The 21,248-nt window shown below is 42.0% G+C and overlaps 1 protein-coding gene across 3 annotated transcripts in view; it reads right to left on the reverse strand.

The window, feature by feature from the left end:
• Positions 1-8,119: 8,119 nt before the first annotated feature.
• The window catches only part of aebp2 (AE binding protein 2), a 112,286-nt gene continuing 99,157 nt past the window's right edge, over positions 8,120-21,248 (reverse strand). The window contains exons 8-10 of one of the 3 annotated variants that reach the window (XR_010977632.1): positions 18,052-18,141; positions 8,842-8,871; positions 8,120-8,746 (exon numbers count right to left, since the gene is read on the reverse strand). Coding sequence is in view for 2 of the 3 variants with exons in the window: in XM_068058943.1 (XP_067915044.1) it covers positions 18,090-18,141 (52 nt within the window). In the remaining variant the exon portion in view is untranslated. Of the gene's footprint in view, positions 8,872-18,051; positions 18,142-21,248 lie in introns of all 3 variants that reach the window. The other 2 variants (XM_068058944.1, XM_068058943.1) reach the window with 2 other exon arrangements.

The following is a 21,248-nucleotide window of genomic DNA, read 5'->3' on the forward strand; positions in this document are numbered from 1 at the left end:
AGTGGCCAAAAATATCCATGAATAAAATATTATGCCACAGGTATGAAATAATTTCCTTTGCACAGCTTGCTGGCATTACTTTCAGTTTACAGACTAGTTTCATTGTTGAAGCAGACAGTCCTGACTCCTGATAAACATACTGCATTAAGCGGGTCCAAACAATTTTCACACTCTCTTCTTCGGCATTCATCTCAAAAATTCCCTGAGCGAGATGAAGAATTTAGCATCTTGACCTAAATGAACAAATTCAGAGCAAGGAACTTTTAAAAAAATTAAAAACACTCTCAATTAAAATCTGGGAATTTTAGCAGTTACCTTTAAAAATCAGAACAATTGTGCAAAATTTTAAAGAATTCTCCTCTCTACAGTCACAGAGCTTAATGTTCATTTCTGCAAAATATTTATTTGGGTTTGTGGCAGCTCACAAATCCTTCATCTTCATTAGTTTTGTTTATACACAGGTAGCCATCCACCTCTGCAAAGGTGAAAATCAGTCTGACTTTGCTTTCAATTTTGGGAAGGGCCCTTGTTTTGTGATAACCATAACAAAACGATTACAAATCTGCATTTTAAAAATCTGAATTGCTTGAAGTATTCTTTATTTTTTCAAATTTTAATCATTCTTGTTTTAGCTCCACAGGTTTTCTTCAGTAACATCTTATTTATATAGGACCGTTAAGTCACTAAAAACTAACATGTAGGTGCAGCAAGCAATTAGGAAGGCTAATGGTAACGCCGACGCCTTTATCGCAAGAGGACTCTACAGGAGTAGTGAAACATAGAAAATAGGAGCAGGAGTAGGGCATTCGGCCCTTTGAGCCTGCTCCGCCATTCATTATGATTGTGGCTGATCATCCAACTCAGTAGCCTGTTCCCACTTTCCCCCCATATCCTTTGATCCCTTTCGCCCCAAGAGCTATATCTAACTTGAAAACATACACTGTTTTGGCCTCAACTGCTTTCTGTGGTATCGAATACCACAGGCTCACCACTCTCTGGGTGAAGTAATTTCTCCTCATCTCAGTCCTGAAAGGTTTACCCCATACCCTTAGCCTATGACTCCTGGTTCTGGACTCCCCCAGCATCGGGAACATCCTTCCTGCATCTACCCTGTCAAGTCCTGTTGGAATTTTATGGGTTTCTATGAGATCCCCCCCTCACTCGTCTGAACGCCAGCGAATATAATCCTAACCGATTCAATCTCTCCTCATAAATCAGTCCTGCCATGCCAGGAATCAGTCTGGTAAACCTTCGCTGCACTCCCTCTATTGCAAGAACATCCTTTCTCAGATAAGACGACCAAAACTGCACACAATGTTCCAGGTGTGGCCTCACCAAGGCCCTTTATAATTGCAGCAAGACATCCCTGCTCCTGTACTCGAATCCTCTCGCTATGAAGGCCAACATACAATTTGCCTTTTTTACCGCCTGTTGCACCTGCATGCTTACCTTCAGCGACTGGTGTACGAGAACACCCAGGTCCAGTTGCCTATTCCCCTCTCAGTTTATAGCCATTCAGATAATAATCTTCCTTCCTGTTTTTGCTACCAAAGTGGATAACCTCACATTTATCCACATTATACTGCATCTGCCATGCAATTGCCCACTTACTCCTCCACTCACTCTTGTCCAAATCACCCTGAAGCCTCTCTGCATCCTCCTCACAACTCACCCTCCCACGCAGTTTTGTCTCATCTGCAAATTTGGAGATATTACATTTAGTTCCCTCATCTAAATTAATACATATTGTGAGTAGCTGGGGTCCTAGCACCGATCCCTGCGGTACCCCACTAGTCACTGCCTGCCATTCGGAAAAAGACCCGTTTATCCCTACTCTTTGTTTCCTGTCTGCCAACCAATTTTCTACCCATCGCAATACACTACCCCCAATCCCATGCGCTTTAATTTTACATGCTAATCTCTTGTGGGACTTTGTCGAAAGCCTTCTGAAAGTCCAAATAAACCACATCCACTGTCTGTCCCTCATCAACTCTACTAGTTCCATCCTCAAAGAATTCTAGTAGATTTGTCAAGCATGATTTCCCTTTCGTAAATCCATGCTGACTCTGTCCGATACTACCACTGTTCTCCAAGTGCTCTGCTATAAAATCTTTGATAATGGACTCCAGAATTTCCCCCACTGCCTGATTGGTCTATATTAGTCAGGCTGACTGGTCTGTAATTCCCTGTTTTCTCTCTACCTCCCTTTTTAAATAGTGGGGTTACATTAGCTACCCTCCAATTTGTAGGAACTGTTCCAGAGTCGATAGAATCTTGGAAGATGACCACCAATGCATCCACTATTTCTGGGGCCACTTCCTTAAGTACTCTGGGATGTAGATTATCAGGCCCTGGGGATTTATCGACCTTCAATCCCATTTCTTGACTAATACTGATTTCCTTCAGTTCCTCCCTCTCAATAACCCTGTGTTCCCCAACATTTCTGGTTTGATATTTGTGTCCTCCTTTATGATGACAGAACCAAAGTATGCATTTAGTTGGTTAGCCATTTCTTTGTTCCTCATAATATATTCCCCTGTTTCTGACTGTAAGGGACCTACATTTGTCTTCAACAATCGTTTTCTCTTCATATGCTTTGATCCCCCCTTCCTCTGACTCAGTGTAAAGGTTCCCATCCCCCTACCATTTTAGTTTAAACCCTCCCCAACCACTCTGGCAAATACTCCCCCAGGACATCAGTCCCAGTCCTGCCCAGGTGCAACCCATCCAGTTTGTACTGGTCCCACCTCTCCCAGAAGGAGGAGGAGGTGTGACTTAATAGAGACATACAAGATAATCAGAGGGTTAGATAGGGTGGATAGTGAGAGTCTTTTTCCTCGGATGGTGATGGCAAACACGAGGGGACATAGCTTTAAGTTGAGGGGTGATAGATATAGGACAGATGTCAGAGGTAGTTTCTTTACTCAGAGTAGTAGGGGCGTGGAACGCCCTGCCTGCAACAGTAGTAGACTCGCCAACTTTAAGGGCATTTAATTGGTCATTGGATAGACATATGGATGAAAATGGAATAGTGTAGGTCAGATGGTTTCACAGGTCGGCGCAGCATCGAGGGCCGAAGGGCCTGCACTGCGCTGTAATGTTCTATGCCTATAGAAACTTTTACAGTCAGTTTTAATGTTCCCCGCAAGCTTACTCATACTCTATTTTCCCCTTCTTAGTCACTCCCTTGGTCCTCCTTTGCTGAATTCTAAACTGCTCCCAATCCTCAGGTTTGTTGTTTTTTCTGGCAAATTTATATGCCTCTTACTTGGATCTAATGCGATCTCTAATTTCCCTTGTAAGCCATGGTTTGGCTACCTTTCCAGTTTTACTTTTGCACCAGACAGGAATAAAGAGTTGTTGCAATTCATCCATGCGCTCTTTGCCATTGCCATCATCCCTTTAAGTAACATTTCCAAATCCATCATAGCCAACTTGCACCTCATACCTTCGTAGCTTCCTTTACTAAGATTCAGGACCCTAGTCTCAGAATCAACTACGTCACTCTCCATCTTGATGAAGAATTCTATCACATTATGGTCGCTCATCCCCAAGGGGTCTCACAACTAGACTGTCAATTATTCCTCTCTCATTACACAATTCCCAGTCTAGGATGGCCTGTTCTCTAGTTGGTTCCTTAATGTATTGGCCCAGAAAACCATCCCGTATACACTACATGAATTCCACTTCTATAGTATTGTAACTAATTTGATTTGCCCAATCTACATGCAGATTAAAATCACCCATAATTACAGATGTTCCTTGATCGCACACGTCTCTAATTTCCTGATAATGCCATTCCCACATCACTACTGTTTGGGGGTCTATCTAAAACCCCCAACTAATGTTTTTTGCCACTTAGTGTTTCTCAGCTCTACCCATACAGATTCCACATTGTCAGAGCTAATATCCTTAATATTGCATTAATTTCCTCTTTAACCAGCAATGCAACTCCACCGCCTTTTACTTTTTGTCTGTCCTTCCGAAATACCGAATACCTCGGATGTTCATTTCACATCCCTGGTCACCTTGCAGCCATGTCACCGTAATCCCGACTAGATCATACCCGTTTACGTCTATCTGCGCGATTAATTCATCCACTTTATTGCGAATGCTCCACGCATTAAGGCTAGTCTTTTTAACATTACTTGTCCCCTTCCCACTATTTTTCACTGTGGCCCTATTTGATTCTAGCCCTTGATTTCTCTGCCCATCACTTTTCTTATTCCCCTTACTGTCTTTTGTTCTGGTCTTCGATCCCCCCTCCTCTGACTCCTTGTAAAGGTTCCCATCCCCCTACCATTTTAGTATAAACCCTCCCCAACCACTCTGGCAAATACTCCCCCAGGACATCAGTCCCGGTCCTGTCCAGGTGTAACCCATCCAGTTTGTACTGGTCCCACCTCTCCCAGAACCCGTCCCAATGTCCCAGGAATTTAAAACCCTCCCCCTCACACCATCGCTTCAGCCATGTATTCATCAGATATATCCTATTTCTACTCTGACCAGCATGTGGCACTGGTAGTAATCCTGAGATCACTACCTTTGAGGTCCTACTTTTCAACTTACTTCCTAACTCCCTATATTCTGCTTTTAGGAACTCATCCTTTTTTTTTTTTACCTACAGCGATTGTACCAATGTGTACCACAACCATTGGCTGTTCACCCTCCCCCTTCAGTATGTCCTGTAACAGCTGAGACATCCTTGATCCTAACACTAGAGAGGCAACATACCATCCTGGAGTCTCGTTTGCAGCCACGGAAACGCCCATCTATTCCCCTTACAATTGAATCCCCTATAACTATTGCATTCCCACACTTTTTACTCCTCCCCTGTGCGGCAGAGCCAACCATGGTGCAACGAATTGGGCTGTTGCTGCTTTCCCCTGAGAGGCCATTCCCCCCAACAGTATCCAAAGTAGTATATCTGTTTTGCAGGGGAATCGCCACAGGAGATTCCTGCACTGCCTACCTAGTCCTCTTGCTCTGCCTGGTAGTCACCCATTTCCTTCCTGCCTCTGGAGTCAGAGCCTGTGGTGTGACCACCTCTCTATACGTGCTATCCACAATACTCTCCGCCTCGCGGATGCTCCAGTGTCCCCAGCCGCCGCTCCAACTCCAAAACCTGGGCTTCCAGGAGCTGCAGCTGGAGACACTTCCCGCACACATGCTGGTCCTGGGCACTGGAATTGTTCCCGGCTTCCTACAGAGCACGAGGGGCACACCACGGCTTTGCGCTCTCCTGCCATGACTTAACCGTTTAAATTAAACCTTTTGGAAGATGATGAATATCAATTACTCTAGGGCCCTTCTTCCCTGGCCCTCGTTACTACACAGCTCCCTAAAAAACACTACTTACTATATATGAAAATAAACTGTAGACCTTTCTTCGCTTATTTACTAAGCCAGCTATTTAGAGCTATTCCCTAACAGCGGTTACTCACCAATCACCTTGCAGCTTTCCTCTGATGTCACTTGACTTTTTTTTCAAAACTCCACTCCCTGTGCCAGTCTCACTCAGTCTCGCTCCTTCCCGCCGCCGCTGCACTTTTAAACTTGAAGTCTTGTTTCAATTGTATAGAACCTTGATTAGACCGCACCTGGAGTACTGTGTGCAGTTTTGGTCCCCTCACCGTAAGAAGGATATTATTGCCAGAGTGGGAGTGGAACGAAGGTTCACCAGACTCGTTTCTGGGATGGCGGGACTATCCTATGGAGAGAGATTAGGGAAACTGGGCCTGTATTCTCTAGAGTTTCGAAGAATAAGAGGTGATCTCATTGAAACCTACTTAAAAGGGATAGACAGGGTAGATGCAGGTAAGATGATTCCCCTGGTTGGGGAGTCTGGAACCAGGGAACACAATTTCAAAATAAGGGGGAAGCCACTTAGGTCAGAGATGAGAAGAAATTTCTTTACTCAGAGGGTTGAGAGTGTCTTTAGAATTCTCTACTGCAGAGGGCTGTGGGAGCTCAGTCATTGAGTATGTTTAGAGATTGACAGATTTCTAAATGCCAATGACAAAAGGATATGGGGATAGTGTGGGAAAAAGGCATTGAAGTGGATGATCAGCCATGATCGCACTGAATGGCGGAGCAGGCTTGATAGGCTGAATGGCCTACTCCGGCTATGTTCCTAAGTATTCACTGGGGAACAACTGAACACAATGAGTGTCATAATGACGACATTCATAAACTCGTAACTGATAAGTCACTGATTCCTTTAAGGTGATGTTATGCAGGCCCCCACCTGCCAAGAATGAGACATTAATTTCACATGAACATTAAAACTTAAAATTGTTGCTGGGAAGAAGAGGGCCTATCACAAGGAATTGCCAGGCCCCTCGCCAGAAAGTCCTTTTTTGCATACTAGCGGACAGTGTTGGAACAAAGGAACCACTCCCTGCTCCAATTTAATCCACAATGGACTTTTGATTACCAGGCGTTTAAGGTGGAGGCGCTAGCATTCCAGGTTAACCGCTAAGATGGCGAAAACACAAACAGACGTAGTCAGACCAGTTTAGTCTCGTGACTAACTGGCTGTAGGAGTTTCTTGAATCTGAATTTGCCACAGATAATTTGAATTCAGAAAAGCTGTTTGCTTCTGGACTGGAAAAAGACTTCTCTAAGCTGGTTTGCTGCCGCCTCTCTCTCGTCTGCTCATCTCTTTCTCACCAGCTTTGGAAACCATTTGAAGACCTATGAACCCCAAGAGAGAAAAGTCTCCTACAATGCACAAGGTTTAAGAAGAATACTGGGCACCAACAAAAAGACTACCTAAAATCAAGGACCCTACAGCGAGCTCGAAGCACAGTTTAAAAAAAAACCCTCTTCAGAGATTGCCTCAAACCTCTCCACTTGATTTTTCGTCTGCTCTTTTCTGTCTCTATTAACAGATGCGCATCGCGTATGCATGCTAGTGTGGGGCGCAGCATGGATCTGTAGACGTTAACAGAATTAGAGTTTAAGTTTGAATAAATTTCACTTTTCTGCTTTAAACCTGAGAAAACTTGTTTGTGCTCGTTTCTTTGCCTCATAATTGGAAAGCGGTGAACAAGGATTCACCAAGGGGGAGCTCAAAACACTGTTTAAAAATAAAACCCTGTTACAAAAAGACCAGGTGAAGGCTGAAAAAGACCCCTAGACACCTTTCTCACCTGGTCGTAACAGTGACGTTAGATAAACATTAGAAAGAAAGGAAGAGGTTATGCTGAAAGGATGAGATGAAGGGAGAGGCTCGGGTGGAGTATAAAGATGGACCAGTAAGGCCAAATGACCGATTTCAGTGCTGTAAATTCTAACTCATTTTATGTAAGGGCTTCTTTTTTCATAGAATAACATGCATTCCATGGTTTGTATGGGCTAGTCTTCATTTATTTGTATAAATCAATTATACCATCAAAATATATACATATATAAAAATCACGATTACCTGTAAACTAAAGATGACAGGAAACAAAATCTTCAATTTCATACTTTATTATAAAAAAGTAGCGAAAAAGCAGTAGCAAGTTGATTTAAGACGCAGAACGAAGCAATGGATACAGGCGAAGTGCTCAGGTAAGGATACATTGCATGAAGGGTTTACAACTGTGCGAAACAAAGGTACTACAGGCTTTTTTAAAAAGCCCGCTTCTGTCCAGGAAATCTAATAACCATCTGTACAGTTTAAAGACACAATCGAAGTCATGCTGTTTACATCCTGCACAATACATTAAGATATTAGCAGTAGTAATAGGCAGTTGCAGTAAACTGCAAATGCCATTTATATTTATAATTAGGAAAGGTGCTTTTTGTGGGGGGCTTTTGTTAACAGTTATTCTGGCAGCTCAAGAAAATTACATTATCCTTCAACATTTGTTCTACCATAATATATACATTTCAAAATTTGCTTCCATGCTTCTAAAAGGTAAACCAAAATTGAAATCTACAGTACAATTTAAAGTATAAAAATATATTACAAATCTGCAGAAATATTTACAAGCAATTTACTATTATCTATATGCAACTCTTTATGCCTTCTGAAACTAAGACTAGGATGTTACAGAATAATCTAGAATTTTTCCCATCTTCGTACACGTAAAAATACAGGTTCTCTTTCATGTGATGTACACGCAAGCATGAAGATTATCAACAATGTGATCACGGGGCTAATCTCGTCTCTAAGATCTTCTATGTAGCAAGCTTTGGTGCATTGAAATAAAACTTTCCAGCCTTAATTCCCCAAAAGATTAGTATCCTAAATTGGCAGCAGAAATCAATCAATTTTCAATATTTGAGATCAGTTTCATATTAAACACTGAATTCATATTTAATGTTCACAAATCTTAATTCATGAACTTTCACTGTAAAAGATACTGAAAAGAAAAGATATAGATTAAAGAAAGACCATTACAATGTATCAAGTTAAACTGAGACTGATTCGCCATATGTAGCAACTGGGAAGAAATTAAAAGTGTCTGCACTTCGTCCAGAAGTTACAGTTAGGTTTTTTTGATTCTTTTTAAAACCCTAGTGAAATTTGAAATCCTGATTTTAGATTAGAAAAGGGCACAGCCTGAAGCAGCGAGCAAACAAGTCCCAAGGAGGAAGTTTGTCATTGCACTTTCCCCCTTGTTAGATGCCAAACATTCCCTGTAGAGCGTTTTTCATTGTACCGTTTCAACTCGAAAAGGTGGAGTGCGAATCCAACTGAAGCTTCAGATCCATTCTCCCAAAGTCTGCTTTTAGTACAAATAATCAGCTAGCACTGGGAGAAAAAAAAAGTGATTCTAATGTGCAATATTCTATCCCAGTCACTGCGGCTAAATTTGACAGCATTCTGGTTCCTGGATTGGACCTTACCTCCTTTTCAACCTTTTCTGTGGCATTGTCCTGTAGGTGGAAACAAATCCAAAAGTTATTTAAAAAGCAAAAACTTGCTTCAAAAGTCAGTTGCGATACGGTCAGAAAATATTCAAACAAATTCAGCAGGAGCTAAGCAACTAATTATGATATATACCCTTGCTCATGGCATGAATTTGTAACCACTTGATAAAGTTTACTGTGCCCCATGCCAAATATTTATTATTCTCAATACAATTTTGCTGAGGTAAACTTGTTTCATTATGTATGGAATGCTTTGCCATAGGGAAGATCACTGCATCTTTTAAGGGGAGATAGAACAAACATTTAAAGCATCGGAAACTATCATGAGGGCACAGAACAGGATAGTGGATTTGGTTTGGATTGCTCTGGCAGTCAGTACAGACATGGACCAGTTTATTTAATGCTCATCTGTAAGCTTGTGGTCCAAAGAAATTCAACTTAATATACAAACTGGATCTCTAAATCAGAATTGTTTTTGCCTACAAACCTTTGGAATGAGAAAATAAAATCCGCAAAGTAATTTGAGGGAAATAAATAAATGCAGGCAGACTTTTGTAATGTTTTTCCATAACATATCAAAAATGTTAAATAAATTGCACAGCTCCCTCCTCCTTCCCAACACATACATGCACACCTACTGACTTAAAGGGTGACTACACCCATGCAATCGTCAAGAGTAGCTCGCCTCACAGGGGACCAACCAAATCCACTGAGAGCAAAAGAAAGAAAAGCATGTCCAATACATAAAGGAATGACTGCTGCACTCAAAGTCAATGCAAATCATTCCACTTGCATATCCAAAGCAAGGAAGAAATGTAAGTTTTCCGAAAAGATGCAATAAAGTGATCGACAAGCCTCAGATGAAGTGCCATTATCATTTGGGCTTTTGAATCAAGCCCTCCAGTTATTGGCTTGTTTTAGGAAAACCAAAATCAACTTTTAGCTCCTACTTCACACATTTTGTTTCAATTCTAGTTGATTCCTCACACGGGAGATTGTTGGGATCACTTGTTTGCTGGAACTCCGAGATAACAGTACTTTTATTGAACCTGGAACAACTGCGCATTTGGGTACAAACTCCAAGGCTCTTAAAGGCCCTGTTATAGTGCTATCCCCTTGGTAAATAGGTCGCCTCCAGTCCAGAACCAAGGCCACTCCAACCTGTCATTGAGCTGCAGTATGCTGACAATGCTTGCATACGCGCACATTCAGAGGCAGAGTTTCAAGCCCTTGTCAATGCATTCATGGAAGCGTATGAAAGAATGGGCCTTAAGTTAAACATCCGGAAGAAAAAGGTCCTCTACCAGCCTGTTCCTGCAGCGCAACAATGCCCCCTGACTAACAAGATCCACGGCAAACCACTGGACAATGTTGATCACTTTCCATACCTTGGGAGCCTCCTCTCAGCAAGGGAAGACATCAACGATGAAACTCAGCATCGCCTCCAGTATGCCAGTGCAGCCTTTGGTTGTCTGAGGAAAAGAGCGCTTGATGACAACCACCTCATACCTGGCACCAAGCTCATGGTCTACAGGGCCGCAGTGTTACCTCCCCTCCTGTATGCACAGAAAAATGGACACTGTACAGCAGACATCTCAAAGCCCTGGAGAGATATCACCAGCGGTGCCTCTGCAAGATCCTGCAAATTCAGTGGCAGAATAGGCACTCCAATATCAGTGTCCTCTCTCAGGCCAACATCCCCAGTATAAAGACACTGGTCATGGCCAGTCAGTTATGCTGGGTGGGCCACATCGTCCACATGTCTGACACAAGACTCCCAAAACAAGCTTTCTACTCCGAGCTGTGTCACGGCAAGAGGCTACCAGGAGGGCAAAGGAAACACAAGGATGTCTTTAAAACCTCCTTGAAAAAATGTGACATCTCCGATTCGTGGGAATCTCCTGCCCGAGACCATCCAAAATGGAGAAGCATCCGTGACGGTGCCAGCCAGTTCGAACAACGTTGACATGCCCAGGCAGTGACCAAGTGCAAATAGTGGAAGGAGCATTTGGACGTTCGAGCATCCCATTTACTTGCCTCACCTGTGGCAGAGTGTGATCCAGAATTGGACTATTCAGTCACCTAAGAGCCTACAACCCTGGAGTGGCAGAAAGTGACCCTTGTTCCTGAGGGACTGCCTGAGAGAGTAAGCTATACCCTGGTACATTTTCAGTCAAAAATCACAAATAGAACATTCTCAGGCAAACTAGCCAGGGTTTTTATCTTTACACCTTGTTAGCCAAGGGGAGGGAGCAAGGAAAAAGAAAATCAGCCTATTGCTATGTGTTTTCCCATCCTCAAGGTAGCACAGTAGAGACATAGGACTGAATTTTCAGGGCCCCTGGAAGGCAGAAATGAAGGCGGAGGAGCACTCGAAATATCAGCGCCGGGCCAGTTGCAGGACACCAATCCTAGCGCCAGCATTATTCACCAGGGCGAGAGGGAATCCTGCTCTCCTCCCAATTAAAGCAGTTTAAAATCTCATTAAGAGATGGTCAAGTTTGGATGTTGAAATTTTGAAAGGATCACATGGCTTACCCATGCCTTCATAAACAGATCAGCTGAAATGAAGCAGGAAAGACTGGGGAGCCAGTCATGGCTGCCCCAGAGCAGTCCCACGAGGATCAGCGGGCAAAGGGGGACTTGGTACTTGGTGAGGGGGTGCCCTTGGCACTGCACAGGCAGCAGGGAGAGTGGGCACTTAGCACTCAGGCACTGAATGGGGTCGGCACTCTCTTGGCATTGTGGAGGCAGAACAGGGAGCAAGACTACCAAGGACAACTGGGCAGCCACCTGCTCAGAAGCAAGATTTCAGCTGGCAATGTGGGCACGACTCATTGTGGGCCCAGCGATGACTAGGGGTAGAACCCTGGGCATCAGGAGGGCATGAGAGAAGGCAGGAAGGCAACAGTGGCCAAACCCTCAATACAGGATCCACTGCCAAAGAAGGAGCTACCTGGAGATGACAGAGAACCAGTGCCGCAGGAAACTGTGACTCTCCAAGCGACGGTCACAGACACCTTTGCCCTTGTTGCCAAAGACCTCGCACCACTGGTCGCCATGCCCTGCCAGTGGCCGTCAAAGTCAGTGCAGCCTTGAACTTCTCTGCTTCTGGCTCCTTCCAAGGATCATCTCAGACCTTCGCAACATCAAGAACGACTGCGCAATAGTGCATCGCGCTGGTCACTGATGCCCTCTTTGCCAGGAGCTGGACAACACATTCATTTCACGACACACACAGCCTTGCAGGGTCAGAGAGCATTGGATTTTGCCTTCAACGCTGAATTGTCCAGGTGCAGGGCATCAATTGCACCAACATGGCCATCAAGGTGCCCAGCGACCAGCCAGTGAGATTCATCAACAGGGCTTCCACTCCCTCAATGTCCAACTGGTCTGCGACCACAACAGCTGCTTCTGTGTGCGCGCTCGCTTTCCTGGCCGCTTCCATGACTCCTTATTCCTCTGCCAGTCTAGGCTGCCTCAGATCTTCACTCCAATCCCCAAAGTGTATGGATGGATCAGAGGGAACAAGGGAAATCCCTTAAGAGATTGCTACTGACCCCTCTATGGGAGCCCCAGAGAGGCACAGAGGCGATCCAACCAATGCAACTGCTTAGTAGGACAACCATTAAGCATCCCATCAGGGTTCTGAAGATGTGATTCTGGTGCCTGGACTGGTTGGATGGTGCCCTCCAAAACCCTCCTGCAAGGGTCTCTGTCATTGCGGTGGGCTGTTGACCCACAGAGAGGTGTGGACCTTGAGAACACTGAGGCTCTGGAAGGAGACAGCTCATCGGGGGAGCAGCAAGAGGTGACGAGCGGCAGTGGGAGATGACACTGAACGGAGGTGTCCTGATGCATTAGATCCAGGTCGGCATCGATGACGCCAGCAGCAGCCTTGCCCTGGTGCCAGGCCTCCGGCTCCCTTGTGACATCTTGCTTCCCTCTAGTCCAGTGGAAGCCTTTGTCACACTCAGTAGTTTTCTGCCTTGACAACCAGCAGCCTCAGTGATCTCAGCGGAGAGAGTCCAAATGAGTCCCACATTTCATCTGAGCCGCCTCTGTACCCACATCGAAAGGCTCTGTGGACAGCAGACTTGTGTCCATACCAATTAAGGGCTCCCGCACTCAAAAATCTTAACTTTAACCAGTTTCCCACTGGAGACTGGTTTCTGACCCGAAAATAAACCTGTCTCCTGTTTCCTACCTCCCTGACAGAAAATTCAGCCCATTGAGTCAGAAACAAAACGTTAGAGAAACTGGGTTTTCTGGCTTTGAACATGGACTTGGTTTTTCGCATGAAGGCACAAAAAGCAGCAAACGACTAAAAGATTAACAAGGAGGAAAAAATTAGAGTACAAGAGAAAGTTCACTAGAAATATAAGAACAGATAGTAAGAATTTCTATATATATTTAAAAAGGAAAAGTTAAAGTGAGTGTTGGTCCTATATAAAGTGAGTCTGGGGGATTAATAAGGGAAAATAAGGAGATGGCAGATGAATTGAACAGGTATTTTGCATCAGTCTTCACCAAAGAGGATACAAGTAACATCCCAGAAATAACTGTAAATCAGGAAATGGAAGGGAGGAAGGAACTCAAGAAAATTACAATCACCAAGGAAGCAGTACTGAGCAAATTGTTGAAGCTGCACGCTGACAAGTTCCTGGGTCCTGATGGACTTTATCCTAGGGTCCTAAAAGTGGCTAGTGAGATAATTGATGTATTGGTTTTAATTTTCCAAAATTCCTTAGATTCAGGGAAGGTCCCATTAGATTGAAAAATTGCCAATATAACCCCTTTATTAAAAAAGGGAGAGACACAGAAAGCAGCAAACTATAGGCCAGTTCGCTTAACATATGTCATAGGGAAAATGTTAGAAGCTATTAAAGATGTTATAGCAAGGCACTTGGAAAAATTCAAATAATCAGGCAGAGTCAACATGGTTTTGTGAAAGGGAAATCATGTTTAACCAATTTATTGGAGTTCTTTGAAGTAGTAAGATGTGCTGTGGATAAAGGTGGATGTACTGTACTTACATTTCCAGAAGGCATTCAATACGGTGCCACAAAGGTTATTGCAGAAAATAAAAGCTCATGGGATAGGGGGTAACATTTTGGCATGGATAGAAGATTGGCTAGCTAACAGGAAAGAGAGTAGGTATAAATGGGTCATTTCCTGGTTGGCAAGATGTAACGAGTGGTATGCCATAGGGATCAGAGCTGGGGCCTCAACTTTTTATAATTTATATAAATGACTGGGATGAAGGGACCAAAGGTATGGGTGGGCTAAATTTGCTGATGACACAAACATAAGTAAGAAAGTAAGTTATGAAGAGGACATATGGAGGCTACAAAGGGATATAGATAGGTTAAGTGAGGGGGCAAAGATCTGGCAAATGGAGTAGAATGTGGGAAAATATGAAAATGTCCATTTTGGCAGGAAGAATAAAAAACAATTATCTAAATGGTGAGAGATTGCAGAGCTCTGCGATGCAGAGGGATCTGGGTGCCCTAGTGCATGAATCGCAAAAGGTTAGTATGCAGGTACAGCAAGTAGGAAAGCTAACTGTCATTTATTGCGAGGGGAACGGAATACAAAAGTAGAGAGGTTATGCTTCAGATATACAGGGCATTGGTGAGACCACATCTGGAGTACTGCATACAATATTGGTCTCCTTATTTAAGGAAAGACGTAAATGTGCTGGAAGCAGTTCAGAGAAGGTTTACTCGACTAATACCTGGAATGGGCGGGTTCTCTTATGAGGAAAGGTTGGACAGGCTAGGCTTGTATCTGGAGTTCAGATGAGTAAGAGGCGACTTGATTGAAACATACAAGATCCTGTGGGATCTTGGCAAGGTGCGATGTGGAACTCATGTTTCTCCTTGTGGGAGAATCTAGAACTAGGGGTCACTGTTTAAAAATAAGGGATCGCCCATTTGAGACAGAAATGAGGAGAAATATTTTCTCTGAGGGTCTTGAGTCTTTGGAACTCTTCCCCAAAAGGCGATAGAAGAGGAGTTTTTGAATCTTTTTAAGGCAGAGGTAAATGGATTCTTGATCAGCAAGGGAGTGAAAGGTTATTGGGGGTAGGCAGGAATGTGGAGTTGAGGTTACAATCAGATCAGCCATGATCTTATTGAATGGCAGAGTAGGCTCGAAGGACTGAGTGGCCTACTCCTAATTCATATGTTCGTATAACATAATTACAGCACAGCTCCTTGGGTAAAATATTTTGGCCCTGTTGTTGTCTTAAGAGAAAGTTACTACCTTTAAATGTTCCTTTAGGATGACTGAGTTTAGCACTGGTGATTTGGACTGCTCGATATTGATTATTTTTGCAAATATGAAGTATAAAAGCCCCATGCTCCTGGGTCTGCACGATACTTCTATTCCAGCAACTCTAATCTGCACAACTTTCAGTTGCTGAGAGAGCGCAAGTTATTAACTGGGAGGAACATAGAAACAGGTGTAGGCCCCTCGAGCCCGTTCTACCATTCAATGAGATCATGGTTGATTTGTATCTTCATTCCATTCACCTGCTTTGCTTGGCTCCATATCCTTTTATACTCTTGTCCGGCAAAAAATATGAGATTTAAAATGATTTTCAGCTAGCATCAACTGCTTTTTGTGGAAATGTGTTCCACACTTCTATGGCCCTTTATGTGAAGTGTTTCCCAAGTTCTCTCCTGAATGGTCTGGCTCTGATTTTAAAGTTATGCCCTTGTCCTAGATTCACACAAGAGTGGAAAAAAAGTTTCTCTCCATCTACCCCATCAATTCCTCCCAAAATCCTAAAAACCCTTCATCAAATTATGTAAACGTACAACACAGGAGGCGGCCATTCAGCCCGCTGTGCCTGTGCTGACTCTTTGAAAGAGCAGTCATGCTTAGTCCTACATCCATGCTTTTTGTCCATAACCCTGTAACTTGCTAATCCTCAAGTACCTGTCCAAATCCCTTTTAAAATTTATGGAATCAACTTCCACTACCTTTTCAGGTAGAACATTCCACTTACCAATGACTGTGGGAAAAAAAAAATTCTCAACTCCCCTCTAGACCTTTTGCCAATGATCTTGAATCTATGACCACCAGTTACTGACCCACGTGCCAGATGAAATAATATTTCCTCTAACTACTCTATCAAAACCTAACATCTTGAAAATCTTTATTATCTCCGTTACAACCTCTCTCCATAACTGAAGTCCCTCATCCCTGATAACTTCTTGACAAACCGCCTCTGTACCCTTTGAGGCCTTTGTATTTTCCTGAAGTGGTGCCCAGAATTGTCCTCAATACCCCATCTGAGGCCTAACTAGTGATTTATAAAGTTTAGCATGATCTCTTTGCTTTTATTTTCTATTCCTCCATTTATAAACCCAAGTAACCCATATCCTTTTTTAAACCACCTTATCAACCTGCTCTGCCACCTTTAAGGATTTGTGCACATGGACACCATAGTCTCTCTGCTCATCTACACTTTTCAAAATCGTGTCATTTATAGTATACTATCTTTCCATATGAGTTATCCCAAAGTGCATCACTTCACACTTCTCCATAATGAACTCCATCTTCAATATGCATTTCATCTTTCTGAAGCCTGTAACTATCCTCATGATCTACTACTTTGCCAAGTTTTGTATAATCTGCAAACTTTATAATGCTGCTCCCTACATCTAAGTCCAGGTTGTTGATCAAAATTAATAACGGACCTGAAACTGACTCTTGGGCAACACCATTGCAAACCACCTCCCAGTCTGAAAAACATACATAACACCACCCTGTGTTGCCTGTCAGTCAATTTTGTATCCATACCACACATCCCTTAATTCCATGGCTTCCATCTTAATAAGCCTCCTGTGTGACATGTTTGTCAAATGCCTTTCCCTGAATCTTCTATATTTCAGGAAATACAAATGTAGTTTAATAATTTCTCCTCGCAATCTAACCAATGGAGCCCTGGTAACATTCTGGTGAATTTGCATTGGACTCCTTCCAAGGTGTGTTCCCAAAACTGTGCACATTACTCCAGATGTAATCTAATCGGGCTTTGCAAAGCTGTGGCAAAATACCCCTTTATATTCCAGACCTCTAGTTATGAAGTCCAACATTCCATTAGCCTTCTTGGTTTTTCTTGCACCCATTTACTACTACATTTTAATGCATATATGGACCCCTAAATCTCGTTGCACCTCCAAAAAGGGGCTGGGCACAGGACACTGAAGCCGAGAATTACAAAACCAAGGCCATACTACTTGAAGGTGTGAAAGGTAGGAGAGAGCCAGACATACCAAGATCATAGAGTGCCTAACAGCATCGCCTATTTCTAAGGTTAGTAAAACGTTAGGATTCTTACTGTCAGGAAGAGGAAAAGGGAGAAGTGTAGAACGAGGACACGCACGCACGCACACACACAGAGTGAAGATAGATGGCATGATAAAACTACATTTCCTCATAAAAATAGCAATATTATTGTTTCATTATGAGTTAAGTAGAAGATGCAATTAACAACAAATTGTAAAGTCCTCACTAACAGGCAAACAGTTTTTAAAGCTCATCAATATTTAAAACTGGGCCCTTGCATTTGTTTCTACTCTTTCAACTTCTCTTTCTTGAACCTCCTTCACTAAGAGCCAAATATTGCTTGCACATAATATTTATCAGTACATACCCAGCAATTTTTAAACTTAACAGATGGGTTGCTTTACAAATTACACAGCTATGAGTTCTGATTATATAAAACCATAAAGGCAAAATGTGAGCACTTTATAAATACAACCCAAACTTCAATATTCTTGATGCTTGGGCCTACAGCTCTTCAGTATCTTGATTGAAAATTAATTTTTAAATTCAGTTAATATTCTTGAAACACTGTTGTAAAGTTATTATCCTATACTTAAAAGCCATTTAGAGTCCAGTGATTGATGTGAATTTATAGGTTCCCCTTGGTTTATTTGAGAGATCAAAAAGTGGAGGATGCAAGCAAATGAACAATATTTATCACACTTCATCGAAGGCTATGATGAAGCTGTTTTCAGTGACATGTAGGGTTAACTGTATTGTGTAAAACACTGCTCTTTAAAAAGAATCAAGAACAAAATCCCTAATTGTGTAAAATTTGATCTGTCTTTAAGGTACACTTGCAACAATACTAGTAGAATGCATATTGAGTTTTATTTTTAGCCCTACCTGTGCTGCTTCTTCTAGACTTAAGTGAAGTTTAGTTGTCATGTGTCAACCATGGAGCCATGTTCATAATGTTGTAAGGAGCCAGTCGGCCTGTCAGTACAAGTAAAAACAGCTCAAAGCTGAATTATTCCGAAGTACAGTACACTGCTACAGCACAAAATTGTACTATTTGATGTGTAGTTAAAACCTCCTTCCTATTTTTACCCAGTGAGTAGACTGGCTTTAAACCTGAAGGATGGCAGTGTGTACCATTGCATAGATAAGTCGCAAGAACACAGTTCTCTACTAAATACAACAAATCTATAACCATCTACTACGTTTTAAAGTTATCAGATTTACTCAACTAGAACATGTTGGTATAAAGCTTGAAAGAAAACACAGAAGTATTTTCTATTAAGCACAAGAATGCAGCATTTCAAGTGCAACAACTCCTGATTTCCACTACCTGAACCTGGGAATTTAAGTCGCAGTAACCACGATTTGGACTACAACAAATCTCCCTTTCCATCACAAAGCTCAAGCATGAAATAATTAACATCTTACTCCAGGTTCAAAGGGATTTAGTTTAGTTCAGAGATACAGCACTGAAACAGGCCCTTCGGCCCACCGAGTCTGTGCCGACCATCAACCACCCATTTATACTAATGCTACACTAATCCCATATTCCTACCACATCCCCACCTGTCCCTATATTTCCCTACCGCCTACCTACACTAGGGGCAATTGCTAATGGCCAATTTACCTATCAACCTGCAAGTCTTTGGCATGTGGGAGGAAACCAGAGCACCCGGAGGAAACCCACGCAAACACAAGGAGAACTTGCAAACTCCACACAGGTAGTACCCAGAATTGAACCCGGGTCACTGGAGCTGTGAGGCTGCGGTGCTAACCACTGCGCCGCCCATTTGACCAGTTCATTATCGGGACTTTCTAGGTCTACAAAAACAGGTTAACACAATATGCTAGAGATAAGCTGCCCAGGATTGTCATCCATCAGAACTATGTTTTGCAGTTCTCTCTACATCAGCATTGGACTGATTGTTTCATGGATGCAACCATATCAATATTTACATTTAACAACGTGAATACCAACCTTTGGAGATAGTTTTTAAGCAGAGAAGAATAAAACAGGTGGGTAAAGGATTTTGTAGTTAAACATAAGGAACAGTAATTGATTTTACAAGAAAAAGTTAAAATATAAAGAGAGAATTGAAAACACAAAAGGATTAGAAGAAAAGGGAGGGCATCAAATGTCTAAGGGTTAATCAAAGATGCTTGTTTTTACAGTTTAGTGTGATTGGACAAATTATAATAGTCAAAATTGATCAACTTACTACAGTTTCAGCTTTGCTGAATAGTTAACAGAAATCCAGTCCCCATTAGAAAACAAGCATTTTGTCAGACAGATTGGTAGTCTGGATGAATTTTATTTTAAATACTAGCCCATCTCCCTAAGTATTGCATACCATGTCAAGATCAAGTGTAGTCTTCTGTTGAAATGGCTTAAGAGATCAGGGGATCTTTGGACCAGTGAAAAAGTGTTTAAAAAGAAATAAAGATATACAAATACATATACATATCTGGTCCCCATTTTAAAGTTATACACTGTCATTTTTATAAAAAACTTTGACATTATAGTTAGCTACCAATTTGGGAAGCCTAACTGGTTGGATTCTGGAATTTATTCTGTAGTACAAACTGAGGAGCTAGGAGCTGTAAAAACAGGCACTGCTGGTTGGAAGGTCTAATGTAATTACAAGCTTATCGGCATAAGAATTTATCATAGAAAAAGGTGGCATGAAGGTGCAACAAAGAACATGTCAGAAAGTAAGGTTTTATAAAAAAAAAACCTGAATCTTAAGTACAAGGTGATGAGTGTTTTTTTTTAAAAACATGATATATAGATGATTAGATTTTTTATTACATAGGTGAATTTTACCTGGACCGACAATACAGAACTTCAAAAAGTGTTGCCCAAATAGTTTTTTTTTTAAAATCAGTACTAGTGGCAACCAAATTCTTACAAAAATCCCTATCTTCTGTTTTACTGAAACACTAAGTACGATTGCTTTTATTCCTATTCAGCCCTCACCTGAAAAAATTATGTAATGTGCAGGACTGGAAGTGGCACTGATGAAGCCAATGAAGAATGGATATTGCTTTACTCTTTTTGTAGCCATGCATATTGCCTGACGCTTATACAATTTTGAAAGTGCAAAAATCTTTTTGTCGCAAGTGTAATTCAGTGGGCCGAACAACTGCAACATTTCCAGTAGCATTCTTTGCCTACTATTCTGCACAGAATGCAGAATTGGGGTATTTAGAATATTTACAAATCTTTTATTTACAGTGTCATTTTGTTTTCCAAAGATTGTTGAGCCACCAATATTTAAACCCACATTTTGATGTTTTAAAAATTATTAATTCATAGGATGTCAGTATTGTTGGCAAGGCCAGCGTTTATTGCCTATCCCTATTGGTCTTGACAAGGTTGTGGTGAGCCTCCTTTGTGAATACAGCTGAGTGGTTTCCTAGACCATATCACAGGAATGTTATAAGTCAACCACATTGCTGTGGGTCTGGTTTCACACATGGGTCAGACCGAGTAAGGGCAGATTTCCTTCCCAGAAAGGACATTAGTGAACCAAATTAATTTTTGCAACAGTCACCATTACTAATGCTAGTTGTTTATTCCACATTTACTTCATTAATTGAATTTAAAATTCTCCTGCTGCTATGGCAGGATTCGAACTCAGGTCTCTGGATCATTAGTTCAGACCTCTGGATTACTAGGCCAGCCACTGCACCCCAAAATAATAAAATTTTATGATTACAGATAGTAGGCACAGACCTCTCATCACATCAGTGGTGGTTTACTTTACCAAGAATAAGCTTCAAACCAAACAATGCCTGAAACAGTGGCATTCAGAAGTTACTAATACTCATCTACCAGAACATACATTCTTTTCATGAATTATGATAATACTAAATTGACTATTGCCAAAATGCAAGAGACACTGCTTTGGACTAGGACCCAAGCATTCAGAGGAAAGTGTATAACTGATCGCTCTCTGTCATGTCTAAAGGCTTGATGAGGGTTTTGGTTTCTCAAGGAACCACTCAATCAAAAACATGTTAGCATCAAGGGTCTATCAGTACAATCTCTTTAGACTGTACGAGACTGAGGAACAGATTAA

The sequence above is a fragment of the Heterodontus francisci genome, chromosome 27 (assembly GCF_036365525.1).
Source record: "Heterodontus francisci isolate sHetFra1 chromosome 27, sHetFra1.hap1, whole genome shotgun sequence".
Taxonomy (NCBI): domain Eukaryota; kingdom Metazoa; phylum Chordata; class Chondrichthyes; order Heterodontiformes; family Heterodontidae; genus Heterodontus; species Heterodontus francisci.